Source organism: Saccoglossus kowalevskii, chromosome 5 (genome assembly GCF_978046115.1).
Source record: "Saccoglossus kowalevskii chromosome 5, keSacKowa6.1, whole genome shotgun sequence".
Classification (NCBI taxonomy): domain Eukaryota; kingdom Metazoa; phylum Hemichordata; class Enteropneusta; family Harrimaniidae; genus Saccoglossus; species Saccoglossus kowalevskii.
The window spans coordinates 7797321-7812031 of record NC_140645.1 but is presented as its reverse complement, the minus strand read 5'-3'; the positions used below and the strand labels follow the sequence as shown (position 1 = coordinate 7812031).

The following is a 14711-nucleotide window of genomic DNA, read 5'->3' as shown; positions in this document are numbered from 1 at the left end:
ATGTGATGAACGTCTCAACTAATTTGGATATCTCAATATTATAGAGAATTACATGATACCGAGTGTACATGAGACCATGGGATCAGATTTCTTGTTTCAGAATGACAATGCATCTATTCACCGTGCCAAGTTTGGGATGAAATGGTTTGATAACACCCTGCCGTTTGATCGTATATAAGTGATCCCCTGGCCATTGAATAGTCCTGATTAAAACCTGATAAAAAACCTGTGTGACTAAATTGGGATCGCTGTACAGAGGCGTCATGTGACAAAGTTATCCGAAGAAGAATTTGAAAGTGTACCATTAGCAAAAAGCCAGATGCCATCAAGGATGCAAGCTGTCATTCAGAACGGTGGAGCTACTCCATACTGAGATGTAAAAGGCGAGCGATGCACAAGTGTTTTGGTGTTAATTTACTTGATTCATTGACCTCTTATGTCACTTTACATGGGGAACCCCATAGACGTATAGGCATGTGTTGGAAGCAATACTATTTCTTTCGTTTTCAGAGGGTTGTTATAACAAATTATATACCAATTTCTACTACCGGTAATCCGATAGAAACATATGCAAATTAGTATAAAATGTTGACGTCTCAACATTACTTTTGACGTGTAGTGTATATGTATTCATTTGAATTTTACTGATCTTTGTGTTGACAATTCAATGTCAGCAATATAATTACAAAAGAATCAAAATCAGGTCTGAATAAATCCGGTTTTCATAATATACGGAAAAGTTCACCAAATGTAATATCACTACATAATAATGCTGGAAGTTATATACTGTAAAAACGCTTTAATTTAAAAATCACAAAATTTTTTTGCAGTTTAATTTCTCTTGGGTCCCACTTGCAGAGTGTCAGTGTCGACAATTTTGTTTTCACGAATACCATAAAATGTGGAAATCGTGAAAATTTGCTGTGAAAATAAAGCGATTCAGAATGATAGAAATCTGCTTAGTGAGGGGATATTAAAATTCTTGTTATATGACAGACAAGGTCCTCCTCGCTACTGTAGGAAGTCTTACAACCTTTACAAAAGAAAGGCACATCTGAACTATGATGCCAGCTTGAATGCAGAGTATAGAGAACAACATCGCCAAATTTCCAACCACAGTATGTACATTCCAGCGGACTTTCAGGACTCTGAGTCGTTTTGAAATTGTCCACCACAGTAACGGTATTCCTATTATGTCCATCAGAGCTGTGTTGAGAGGTCACCATCCTGGTGATGTGGCAAAAGAACTTATCACGCTGCCCACAGTCTACTCCACAGCCTTTACACATGAATGGTTTCTCATCACTGTAATGCCAGCTACTGTGCAGTGTGTGCTGTACAATGTCTGTAAACTGAATATCACAATATTTACATTGTAAACTTCTACTCATCTCATCTTCTACCTTCACTTTTGGATGAACACCTTTCCGTAGCCCTGTCTGCGTCGCAATTGTCACAGACTTTGGAATAAGATCAGGTCGAGACTCAGTTGTCCTACTTTGCTCTTTATAATTGCCTTCATCATTACAATTGTCTTCTTCGTTATCATATATGTCTGAAGCTTCTCTTGTCCTCTGGTACAGTTTCTCACTGTGTGCTGTGTACTCCTCAACCAGATTTTCCATGACTGAAATCTCATCATCTGACGCCAACCTTCGCAGATCATCAAAGTCTGGATTGAGAGCGAGACTAGGTTCATGACCCTCATTACTAGGTTGCTTAGCAATAGCTTTCAGTTTCCCGTCACACTTCGTCTGTTTGGTTAGACTATCTTTGCAATACAGAGAGTAAACATTTAGAATTCTTGGAAGACAATCATCACCGTCTGAGTCAGAATCTCTGTCATTCACATATTTTTTACTCTCTTTTATTCCTTCAATCATGGCCTCCAGTTTGGCTCGCTTCTCTCTGATATGTGACTCAGGTTTCTTTCTCTCATCCTTTTGCCATGATGATTCTTCAATATGTACATCATTACTCTCACTTATGCTATCATCATCATCATCATCATCATCATCTTGAAAGACATCATTTGCAGAGCTTTGGTTGTCATTATCAATACTTCCATCTAGCATTTCGTTCTCATCTTTGTCTTCAGCTCTATCACATTCCTCATATCGACTTGATCCCATTTCTGAAGTCTTCTGACTCAAATCAAGCTAAGGGAGGAAATTAAAGAAGTATTTGACTGAAGTATCAATAAATTTGCCCATGCAATGTGAATTGTTTCGGGACAGATAACAATCAAAAGGAAGATGGTTGTTGTGAATCACATGTACAGTATGCAGTGTATTTTTTATATATTGTAGCCATTGCACAAGAACCACATCAAACGTCATGATGATTATTTATTGTTCTAGACAACTTAGTCATCAACCTAAATCAGTAGTTATGGCGTTGGTAGGCTATATGCATGTCGGAGCTTGTCGGTCATATCTGTCTGGACAATCTGGAATCAAATTATGCAACAATATGGCTTTGAATGTTGAACACAACTAGCCTAAAAAGTATGAAATAATCCATGTATGGAGTTTGCTTGGATGCAGCAGTAACAAATGGTGAGAGACTGAACTTGATAACTCTCTAAGATGCTGAAAACTTCATCTCATTTGATGATTCATTCATATGCCATATAACTATTAGCCTAGAATCTATACAATGTTTAACTCACTTTAATACCACACCAGTAATGCCTATCTATGCAATGATCCACTTGCTTTATGCCCCATCACTAACGCCTAGAATTTATACAACATTTCACTCACTATATGCCACACAATTAATGCCTAGAATTTATGCGACATTTCATTCACTATATGCCACACCACTAACGCCTAGAATTAATGGGACAATTTCACTCACTATATGCCACACCACTAACGCCTAGAATTTATGTGAAATTTCACTCACTATATGCCACACCACTAACGTCTAGAATTTATGTGACATTTCACTCACTATATGCCACACCACTAACGCCTAGAATTTATGCAAAATTTCACTCACTATATGCCACACCACTAACGCCTAGAATTTATGCGACATTTCACTCACTATATGCAACACCACTAACACATAAAATTTATGCGTCATTTCACTCACTATATGCCACACCACTAACGTCTAGAATTTATGTGACATTTCACTCACTATATGCCACACCACTAACGCCTAGAATTTATGCAAAATTTCACTCACTATATGCCACACCACTAATGCCTAGAATTTATGCGACATTTCACTCACTATATGCCACACCACTAATGCCTAGAATTTATGCGACATTTCACTCACTCTATGGCACACCACTAATGCCTAGAATTTATGCGTCATTTCACTCACTGTATGCCACACCACTAATGCCTAGAATTTATGCGACATTTCACTCACTATATGCCACACCACTAATGCCTAGAATTTATGCGACATTTCACTCACTATATAACACACCACTAACGCCTAGAATTTATGCGTCATTTCACTCACTATATGCCACACCACTAATGCCTAGAATTTATGCACCATTTCACTCACTATATGGCACACCACTAACGCCTAGAATTTATGCGACATTTCACTCACTATATGGCACACCACTTAAACCTAGAATTTATGCAACATTTCACTCACTATATGCCACACCACTAATGCCTAGAATTTATGCACCATTTCACTCACTATATGGCACACCACTAACGCCTAGAATTTATGCGACATTTCACTCACTATATGGCACACCACTTAAACCTAGAATTTATGCAACATTTCACTCACTATATGCCACACCACTAACGCCTAGAATTTATGCAACATTTCACTCACTATATGCAACACCACTAACGCCTGGAATTTATGTGACATTTCACTCACTATATGCAACACCACTAATGCCTAGAATTTATGTGACCTTTCATTCACTATATGCCACACCACTAACACCTAAAATTTATGCGTCATTTCACTCACAATATGCCACACCACTAACGCCAAGAATTTATGCGATATTTCACTCACTATATGCCACACCACTAACGCCTGGAATTTACGAGACATTTCACTCACTATATGCCACACCACTAACGTCTAGAATTTATGCGTCATTTCACTCACTATATGCCACACCACTAATGCCTAGAATTTATGCACCATTTCACTCACTATATGGCACACCACTAACGCCTAGAATTTATGCGACATTTCACTCACTATATGGCACACCACTTAAACCTAGAATTTATGCAACATTTCACTCACTATATGCCACACCACTAACGCCTAGAATTTATGCAACATTTCACTCACTATATGCAACACCACTAACGCCTGGAATTTATGTGACATTTCACTCACTATATGCAACACCACTAATGCCTAGAATTTATGTGACCTTTCATTCACTATATGCCACACCACTAACACCTAAAATTTATGCGTCATTTCACTCACAATATGCCACACCACAAACGCCAAGAATTTATGCGATATTTCACTCACTATATGCCACACCACTAACGCCTGGAATTTACGAGACATTTCACTCACTATATGCCACACCACTAACGTCTAGAATTTATGCGTCATTTCAATCACTATATGCAACACCACTAACACCTAGAATTTATGCGTCATTTCACTCACTATATGCCACACCACTAAGGCCTAGAATTTATGCACCATTTCACTCACTATATCCAACACCACTAACGTCTAGAATTTATACGACATTTCACTCACTATATGGCACACCACTAACGCCTAGAATTTATGCAACATTTCACTCACTATATGCCACACCACTAACGCCTAGAATTTATGCGTCATTTCACTCACTATATGACACACCACTAATGCCTAGAATTTATGCGACATTTCACTCACTATATAACACACCACTAATGCCTAGAATTTATGCAACATTTCACTCACTATATGGCACACCACTAATGCCTAGAATTCATGCGACATTTCACTCACTATATAACACACCACTCATGCCTAGAATTCATGCGACATTTCACTCACTATATAACACACCACTAATGCCTAGAATTTATGCGACATTTCATTCACTATATAACACACCACTAATGCCTAGAATTTATGCGACATGTCACTCACTATATGCAACACCACTAACACCTAGAATTTATGCGACATTTCACTCACGATATGCCACACCACTAACGCCTAGAATTTATGCAACATTTCACTCACTAAATGCAACACCACTAATGCCTAGAATTTATGCAACATTTCACTCACTATATGCCACACCACTAACGCCTAGAATTTATGGAGCAATTCACTCACTATATGCCACACCACTAACACCTAGGATTTATGCAACATTTCACTCACTATATGCCACACCACTAACGCCTAAAGTTTATGCGACATTTCACTCACTATATGCCACACCACTAATGCCTAGAATTTATGCGACATTTCACTCACTATATAACACACCACTAACGCCTAGAATTTATGCGTCATTTCACTCACTATATGCCACACCACTAACATCGAAAATTTATGCGTCATTTCACTCACTATATGCTACACCACTAATGCCTAGAATTTATGCACCATTTCACTCACTATATGGCACACCACTAACGCCTAGAATTTATGCGACATTTCACTCACTATATGGCACACCACTTAAACCTAGAATTTATGCAACATTTCACTCACTATATGCCACACCACTAACGCCTAGAATTTATGCAACATTTCACTCACTATATGCAACACCACTAACGCCTGGAATTTATGTGACATTTCACTCACTATATGCAACACCACTAATGCCTAGAATTTATGTGACCTTTCATTCACTATATGCCACACCACTAACACCTAAAATTTATGCGTCATTTCACTCACAATATGCCACACCACTAACACCTAAAATTTATGCGTCATTTCACTCACTATATGCCACCCCACTAACGCCTGGAATTTACGAGACATTTCACTCACTATATGCCACACCACTAACGTCTAGAATTTATGCGTCATTTCAATCACTATATGCAACACCACTAACACCTAGAATTTATGCGTCATTTCACTCACTATATGCCACACCACTAACGCCTAGAATTTATGCGTCATTTCACTCACTATATGCCACACCACTAACATCGAAAATTTATGCGTCATTTCACTCACTATATGCCACACCACTAAGGCTTAGAATTTATGCACCATTTCACTCACTATATCCAACACCACTAACGTCTAGAATTTATACGACATTTCACTCACTATATGGCACACCACTAACGCCTAGAATTTATGCAACATTTCACTCACTATATGCCACACCACTAACGCCTAGAATTTATGCGTCATTTCACTCACTATATGACACACCACTAATGCCTAGAATTTATGCGACATTTCACTCACTATATAACACACCACTAATGCCTAGAATTTATGCAACATTTCACTCACTATATGGCACACCACTAATGCCTAGAATTCATGCGACATTTCACTCACTATATAACACACCACTCATGCCTAGAATTCATGCGACATTTCACTCACTATATAACACACCACTAATGCCTAGAATTTATGCGACATTTCATTCACTATATAACACACCACTAATGCCTAGAATTTATGCGACATGTCACTCACTATATGCAACACCACTAACACCTAGAATTTATGCGACATTTCACTCACTATATGCCACACCACTAATGCCTAGAATTTATGCAACATTTCACTCACTATATGCCACACCACTAACGCCTAGAATTTATGCAACATTTCACTCACTATATGCCACACCACTAACGCCTAGAATTTATGGAGCAATTCACTCACTATATGCCACACCACTAACACCTAGGATTTATGCAACATTTCACTCACTATATGCCACACCACTAACGCCTAAAGTTTATGGGACAATTCACTCACTATATGTCACACCACTAATGCCAAGAATTTATGCAACATTTCACTCACTATATAACACACCACTAACGCCTAGAATTTATGCGTCATTTCACTCACTATATGCCACACCACTAACATCGAAAATTTATGCGTCATTTCACTCACTATATGCCACACCACTAAGGCCTAGAATTTATGAACCATTTCACTCACTATATGGCACACCACTAACGCCTAGAATTTATGCAACATTTCACTCACTATATGGCACACCACTAACGCCTAGAATTTATGCAACATTTCACTCACTATATGCCACACCACTAACGCCTAGAATTTATGCAACATTTCACTCACTATATGCAACACCACTAACGCCTGGAATTTATGTGACATTTCACTCACTATATGCAACACCACTAATGCCTAGAATTTATGTGACCTTTCATTCACTATATGCCACACCACTAACACCTAAAATTTATGCGTCATTTCACTCACAATATGCCACACCACTAACGCCAAGAATTTATTCGATATTTCACTCACTATATGCCACACCACTAATGCCTAGAATTTATGCGACATTTCACTCACTATAAGGCACACCACTAATACCTAGAATTTATGCGACATTTCACTCACTATATGCCACACCACTAACACCTAAAATTTATGCGTCATTTCACTCACTATATGCCACACCACTAATGCCTAGAATTTATGCGACATTTCACTCACTATATGGCACACCACTAATGCCTAGAATTCATGCGACATTTCACTCACTATATAACACACCACTCATGCCTAGAATTTATGTGACCTTTCATTCACTATATAACACACACACTAACACCTAGAATTTATGCAACATTTCACTCACTATATGCCACACCACTAATGCCTAGAATTTCTGCAATAATTCACTCACTGTATGCCACACCACTAAGGCCCGGAATTTATGCGACATTTCACTCACTATATGCCACACCACTAAGGCCTGGAATTTATGCGACATTTCACTCACTATATGCCACACCACTTACGCCTAGAATTTCTGCAATAATTCACTCAATATATGCCACACCACTAACACCTAGGATTTATGCAACATTTCACTCACTATATGCCACACCACTAACGCCTAAAATTTATGCGTCATTTCATTCACTGTATGCAACACCACTAATGCCTAGAATTTAAGAAACATCACTCATTATATGCAACACCACTAACGCCTAAAATTTATGCGACATTACACTCACTATATGCCACACCACTAACGCCTAGAATTTATGCGACATTTCACTCACTATATGCCACACCACTAATGCCTAGAATTTATGCGACATTTCACTCACTATATGCCACACCACTAATGCCTATAATTTATGCGACATTTCACTCACTATATGCCACAACGCAAATGCCTCGAATTTCTGCAATAATTCACTCACTGTATGCCACACCACCAACACCTGGAATTTATGCAACATTTCACTCACTATATGCCACACCACTAATGCCTAGAATTTATGCGACATTTCACTCACTATATGCCACACCACTAACGCCTAGAATTTATGCAACATTTCACTCACTATATGCAACACCACTAACACCTAGAATTTATGAGACATTTCATTCACTATATAACACACAACTAACACCTACAATTTATGCAACATTTCACTCACTATATGCCACACCACTAACGCCTAGAATTTCTGCAATAATTCACTCAATATATGCCACACCACTAACACCTAGGATTTATGCAACATTTCACTCACTGTATGCCACACCACTAACGCCTAGAATTTATGCAACATTTCACTCACTATATGCCACACCACTAACGCCTAAAATTTATGCGACATTACACTCAATATATGCCACACCACTAACGCCTAGAATTTATGCGACATTTCACTCACTATATGCCACACCACTAATGCCTAGAATTTATGCAACATTTCACTCACTATATGCCACACCACTAATGCCTAGAATTTATGCGACATTTCACTCACTATATGCCACACCACTAACACCTAAAATTTATGCAACATTTCTCTCACTTTATGTTACTCCACCAATGCCTAGGTCCTCATAATAATAACAGTATGATTGACTTTAATGTCAACATTTAAGCATGTTTACCTTGACTTACAATTTAAATTGACCAATGAATATAAAATATTTCATTTCTCAAGGCATGTGTGTGACATGGGCATAATTCATAATGAGTAATGGTATATACAGTCTGTATATTACTATAATTATTATTGTACGTAAACATTAGTGGAGTGGCATATAGCAAATGGAATGTGGCTTGGAATCAAAACTATACTGAAGATTGTACTGGTACTCACTACTCTGAATTCAGATTCCCTTGTCTCTGATAATGAGCCACACTGTGTTATATGGGGTGATGGAATAATGAGACTCAATGGGTTCAGTTTCTGTAGTTTTAAGAGTCCTGAAGAAAGGGAAGAAGCATCGCACGATGACATTACACTAGCAGTTGGAGAAGTCACCTTTGGGATGGTTAGCGAGGCAGAGAAGATTGGTGTCTGATTGTGAATAATTGATGTGTTGACATCAGCTTCATCTACATACATATCAGTGACGAGTGATGTTGATCCTCTTCGTCGGAAATCAGCCGGTTCTTGAATGGGTGAACCTACAAGTACTGGAATACTTGGAGAGTCAGGGGAATACACCGGAACATCCTTGATGTGTGGATGTCTATGACTGTAGTGTGTGTTTAGTAAGGTCTGATTACGGAAAGTTTTGGGACATTCCTCACATTTGTATGGCCGCTCGCCTGAATGGCAACGAAGGTGGTAGTCCAAACCTTGACGAGATGACAACTGGCGACTACAAATCTGGCATATAAATCGCTTGACACTATTATGAGAAAGCATGTGGTATTTCAGCCCACTGGGTGTGGAGAAAGAACGGCTACATTGTTTACAGGAAATACGTCTGCTGTCAGCTGTTGACTCAAGAGAAGATGGAGGACTAAGTTCAGACAATGGCTGATCAACGGAATACGGGTTTTTGATGGAAGAAGAACTGACCATTGTAGGTAGTGATGACAATGGTGAGGATGGCGAACCTTCAGATGATGTTCTTTTCTTCCGATGTGTTCGTTTATGCGCCGTTAAAGTACTATACCAACAAAAGGACTTAGGACACATATTGCATTTCAATGGTTTCAAACCCTCATGCATCCATTGATGTTGTCGCAAATACAACTTATCAGGGCATACTTTGCAGCAGAATGAACATTCCAGTTGGCAGCTGCTGCTGACTTGCCTTCTCTTTCGTGTGTGATTATCGTCATCGCTCATCTTGCTGACATGTGATGTACGTCTAGAAGAAGCAAAAAAAAAAAAAAAAAAAAAAAAAAAAAGTGAAAATAGTGTGAGAGTGAAAAGAAGACTGAAAAAAAAATGCCAGAAACGGGTCGCAGTAGCAGCAGCGGTTTCACTAAAGTGTTCAACTAGCGGTTCTAGTGTAAAATGTAGATGAGCAAATTGTATTAACACTGTGGTAAACATGCCATTTAGGATATGAACAGTAGGTGGTAAACATGCCAAAAAGGATATGAACAGTAGGTGGGTAAACATGTCATTTAGGATATGATCAGTAAGTGGGTAAACATGTCATTTAGGATATGAACAGTAGGTAGGTAAACATGCCATTTAGGATATGAACAGTAGGTGGGTAAACATGTCATTTAGGATATGAACAGTAGGTGGGAAACATGTCATTTAGGATATGAACAGTAGGTGGGTAAACATGTCATTTAGGATATGAACAGTAGGTGGGTAAACATGCCATTTAGGATATGAACAGTAGGTGGGTAAACATGCCATTTAGGATACGAACAGTAGGTGGTAAACATGTCATTTAAGAAATGAACAGTAGGTGGGGTAAACATGTCATTTAGGATATGAACAGAAGGTGGGTAAACATGCCATTTAGGATATGAACAGTAGGTGGGTAAACATGCCATTTAGGATATGAACAGTATGCGGTAAACATGCCATTTAGGATATGAACAGTAGGTGGTAAACATGTCATTTAGGATATGAACAGTAGGTGGTAAACATGCCATTTAAGATATGAACAGTATGTGGTAAACATGTCATTTAGGATATGAACAATAGGTGGTAAACATGTCATTTAGGATATGAACAGTAGGTGGTAAACATGCCATTTAGGATATGAACAGTAGGTGGTAAACATGCCATTTAGAATATGAACAGTAGGTGGGTAAACATGTCATTTAGGATATGAACAGCAGGTGAGTAAGCATGCCATTTAGGATATGAACAGTAGGTGGGTAAACATGCCATTTAGGATATGAACAGTAGGTGGTAAACATGTCACTTAGGATATGAACAGTAGGTGGGTAAACATGTCATTTAGGATATGAACAGTAGGTGGTAAACATGTCACTTAGGAAATGAACAGTAGGTGGTAAACATGTCATTTCGGATATGAACAGTAGGTGGTAAACATGCCATTTAGAATATGAACAGTAGGTGGTAAACATGTCACTTAGGATATGAACAGTAGGTGGTAAACATGTCACTTAGGATATGAACAGTAGGTGGGTAAACATATCATTTAGGATATGAACAGTAGGTGGGTAAACATGTCATTTAGGATATGATCAGTAAGTGGGTAAACATGTCATTTAGGATATGAACAGTAGGTGGTAAACATGCCACTTAGGATATGAACAGTAGGTGGTAAACATGCCACTTAGGATATGAACAGTAGGTCGGTGAACATGCCATTTAGGATATGAACAGTAGGTGATAAACATGTCACTTAGGATATGAACAGTAGGTGGTAAACATGTCATTTAGGATATGAACAGTAGGTGGGTAAACATGTCATTTAGGATATGAACAGTAGGTGGTAAACATGCCATTCAGGATATGAACAGTAGGTGGTAAACATGTCACTTAGGATATGAACAGTAGGTGGGTAAACATGTCATTTAGGATATGAACAGTAGGTGGTAAACATGTCATTTAGGATATGAACAGTAGGTGGTAAACATACCATTTAGAATATGAACAGTAGGTGGTAAACATGCCACTTAGGATATGAACAGGAGGTGGGTAAACATGTCATTTAGGATATGAACAGTAGGTGGGTAAACATGCCATTTAGGATATGAACAGTAGGTGGTAAACATGCAATTTAGGATATGAACAGTAGGTGGTAAACATGCCATTTAGGATATGAACAGGAGGTGGTAAACATGCCATTTAGGATATGAACAGTAGGTGGAAAACATACCATTTAGGAAATGAACAGTAGGTAGTAAACATACCATTTAGGATATGAACAGTAGGTGGGTAAACATGCCATTTAGGATATGAACAGTAGGTGGTAAACATGTCATTTCGGATATGAACAGTAGGTGGTAAACATGTCATTAAGGATATGAACAGTAGGTGGTAAATATGCCATTTAGGATATGAACAGTAGGTGGTAAACATGCCATTTAGGATATGAACAGTAGGTGGTAAACATGTCACTTAGGATATGAACTGTAGGTGGTAAACATGCCATTTAGGATATGAACAGTAGGTGGTAAACATGCCATTTAGGATATGAACAGTAGGTGGTAAACCTGTCACTTAGGATATGAACAGTAGGTGGGTAAACATGTCATTTAGGATATGAACAGTAGGTGGTAAACATGTCACTTAAGATATAAACAATAGGTGGTAAACATGCCATTTAGGCTATGAACAGGAGGTGGGTAAACATGTCATTTAGGATATGAACAGTGGGTGGTAAACATGTCACTTAGGATATGAACAGTAGGTGGTAAACATGCCATTTAGGATATGAACAGTATGTGGTAAACATGTCACTTAGGATATGAACAGTAGGTGGTAAACATGTCACTTAGGATATGAACAGTAGGTGGGTAAACATGTCACTTAGGATATGAACAGTAGGTGGTAAACATGCCATTTAGGATATGAACAGTAGGTGGGTAAACATGTCACTTAGGATATGAACAGTAGGTGGGTAAACATGTCACTTAGGATATGAACAGTAGGTGGGTAAACATGCCATTTAGGATATGAACAGTAGGTGGGTAAACATGCCATTTAGGATATGAACAGTAGGTGGTAAACATGTCACTTAGGATATGAACAGTAGGTGGCAAACATGCCATTTAGGATATGAACAGTAGGTGGTAAACATATCACTTAGGATATGAACAGTAGGTGGGTAAACATGTCACTTAGGATATGAACAGTAGGTGGTAAACATGTCATTTAGGATATGAACAGTAGGTGGGTAAATATGTCACTTAGGATATGAACAGTAGGTGGGTAAACATGTCACTTAGGATATGAACAGTATGTGGTAAACATGTCACTTAGAATATGAACAGTAGGTGGGTAAACATGCCATTTAGGATATGAACAGTAGGTGGGTAAACATGCCATTTAGGATATGAACAGTAGGTGGTAAACATGTCACTTAGGATATGAACAGTAGGTGGGTAAACATGCCATTTAGGATATGAACAGTAGGTGGGTAAACATGCCATTTAGGATATGAACAGTAGGTGGTAAACATGCCATTTAGGATATGAACAGTAGGTGGGTAAACATGTCATTTAGGATATGAACAGTAGGTGGTAAACATGCCATTTAGGATATGAACAGTAGGTGGTAAACATGTCACTTAGGATATGAACAGTAGGTGGGTAAACATGTCATTTAGAATATGAACAGTACGTGGTAAACATGCCTTTTAGGATATGAACTGTAGGTGGTAAACATGTCACTTAGGATATGAACAGTAGGTGGTAAACATGCCATTTAGGATATGAACAGTAGGTGGTAAACATATCACTTAGGATATGAACAGTAGGTGGGTAAACATGTCACTTAGGATATGAACAGTAGGTGGTAAACATGTCATTTAGGATATGAACAGTAGGTGGGTAAATATGTCACTTAGGATATGAACAGTAGGTGGGTAAACATGTCACTTAGGATATGAACAGTGTGTGGTAAACATGTCACTTAGAATATGAACAGTAGGTGGGTAAACATGCCATTTAGGATATGAACAGTAGGTGGGTAAACATGCCATTTAGGATATGAACAGTAGGTGGTAAACATGTCACTTAGGATATGAACAGTAGGTGGGTAAACATGCCATTTAGGATATGAACAGTAGGTGGTTAAACATGCCATTTAGGATATGAACAGTAGGTGGTAAACATGCCATTTAGGATATGAACAGTAGGTGGGTAAACATGTCATTTAGGATATGAACAGTAGGTGGTAAACATGCCATTTAGGATATGAACAGTAGGGGGTAAACATGTCACTTAGGATATGAACAGTAGGTGGGTAAACATGTCATTTAGAATATGAACAGTACGTGGTAAACATGCCTTTTAGGATATGAACTGTAGGTGGTAAACATGTCACTTGGGATATGAACAGTAGGTGGTAAACATGCCATTCAGGATATGAACAGTAGGTGGGTAAACATGTCATTTAGGATATGAACAGTATGTGGTAAACATGCCATTTAGGATATGAACAGTAGGTGGTAAACATATCACTTAGGATATGAACAGTAGGTCGGTGAACATGTCACTTAGGATATGAACAGTAGGTGGGTAAACATGTCACTTAGGATATGAACAGTAGGTGGTAAACATGCCATTTAGGATATGAACAGTAGGTGGGTAAACACATCACTTAGGATATGAA

At 38.4% G+C, this 14711-nt stretch overlaps 1 protein-coding gene across 1 annotated transcript in view; it reads right to left on the bottom strand.

Moving 5' to 3' along the window:
* Positions 1-779: 779 nt before the first annotated feature.
* Positions 780-14711, bottom strand: part of LOC144344783 (uncharacterized) — a 36340-nt gene continuing 22408 nt past the window's right edge. Inside the window, exons 3-4 of the mRNA XM_085499492.1 lie at positions 9300-10305; positions 780-2159 (exon numbers count right to left, since the gene is read on the bottom strand). Coding sequence (XP_085355618.1) covers positions 960-2159; positions 9300-10283 — 2184 coding nt within the window. The 5' untranslated portion in view covers positions 10284-10305 and the 3' untranslated portion in view covers positions 780-959. The remainder of the gene's footprint in view (positions 2160-9299; positions 10306-14711) is intronic.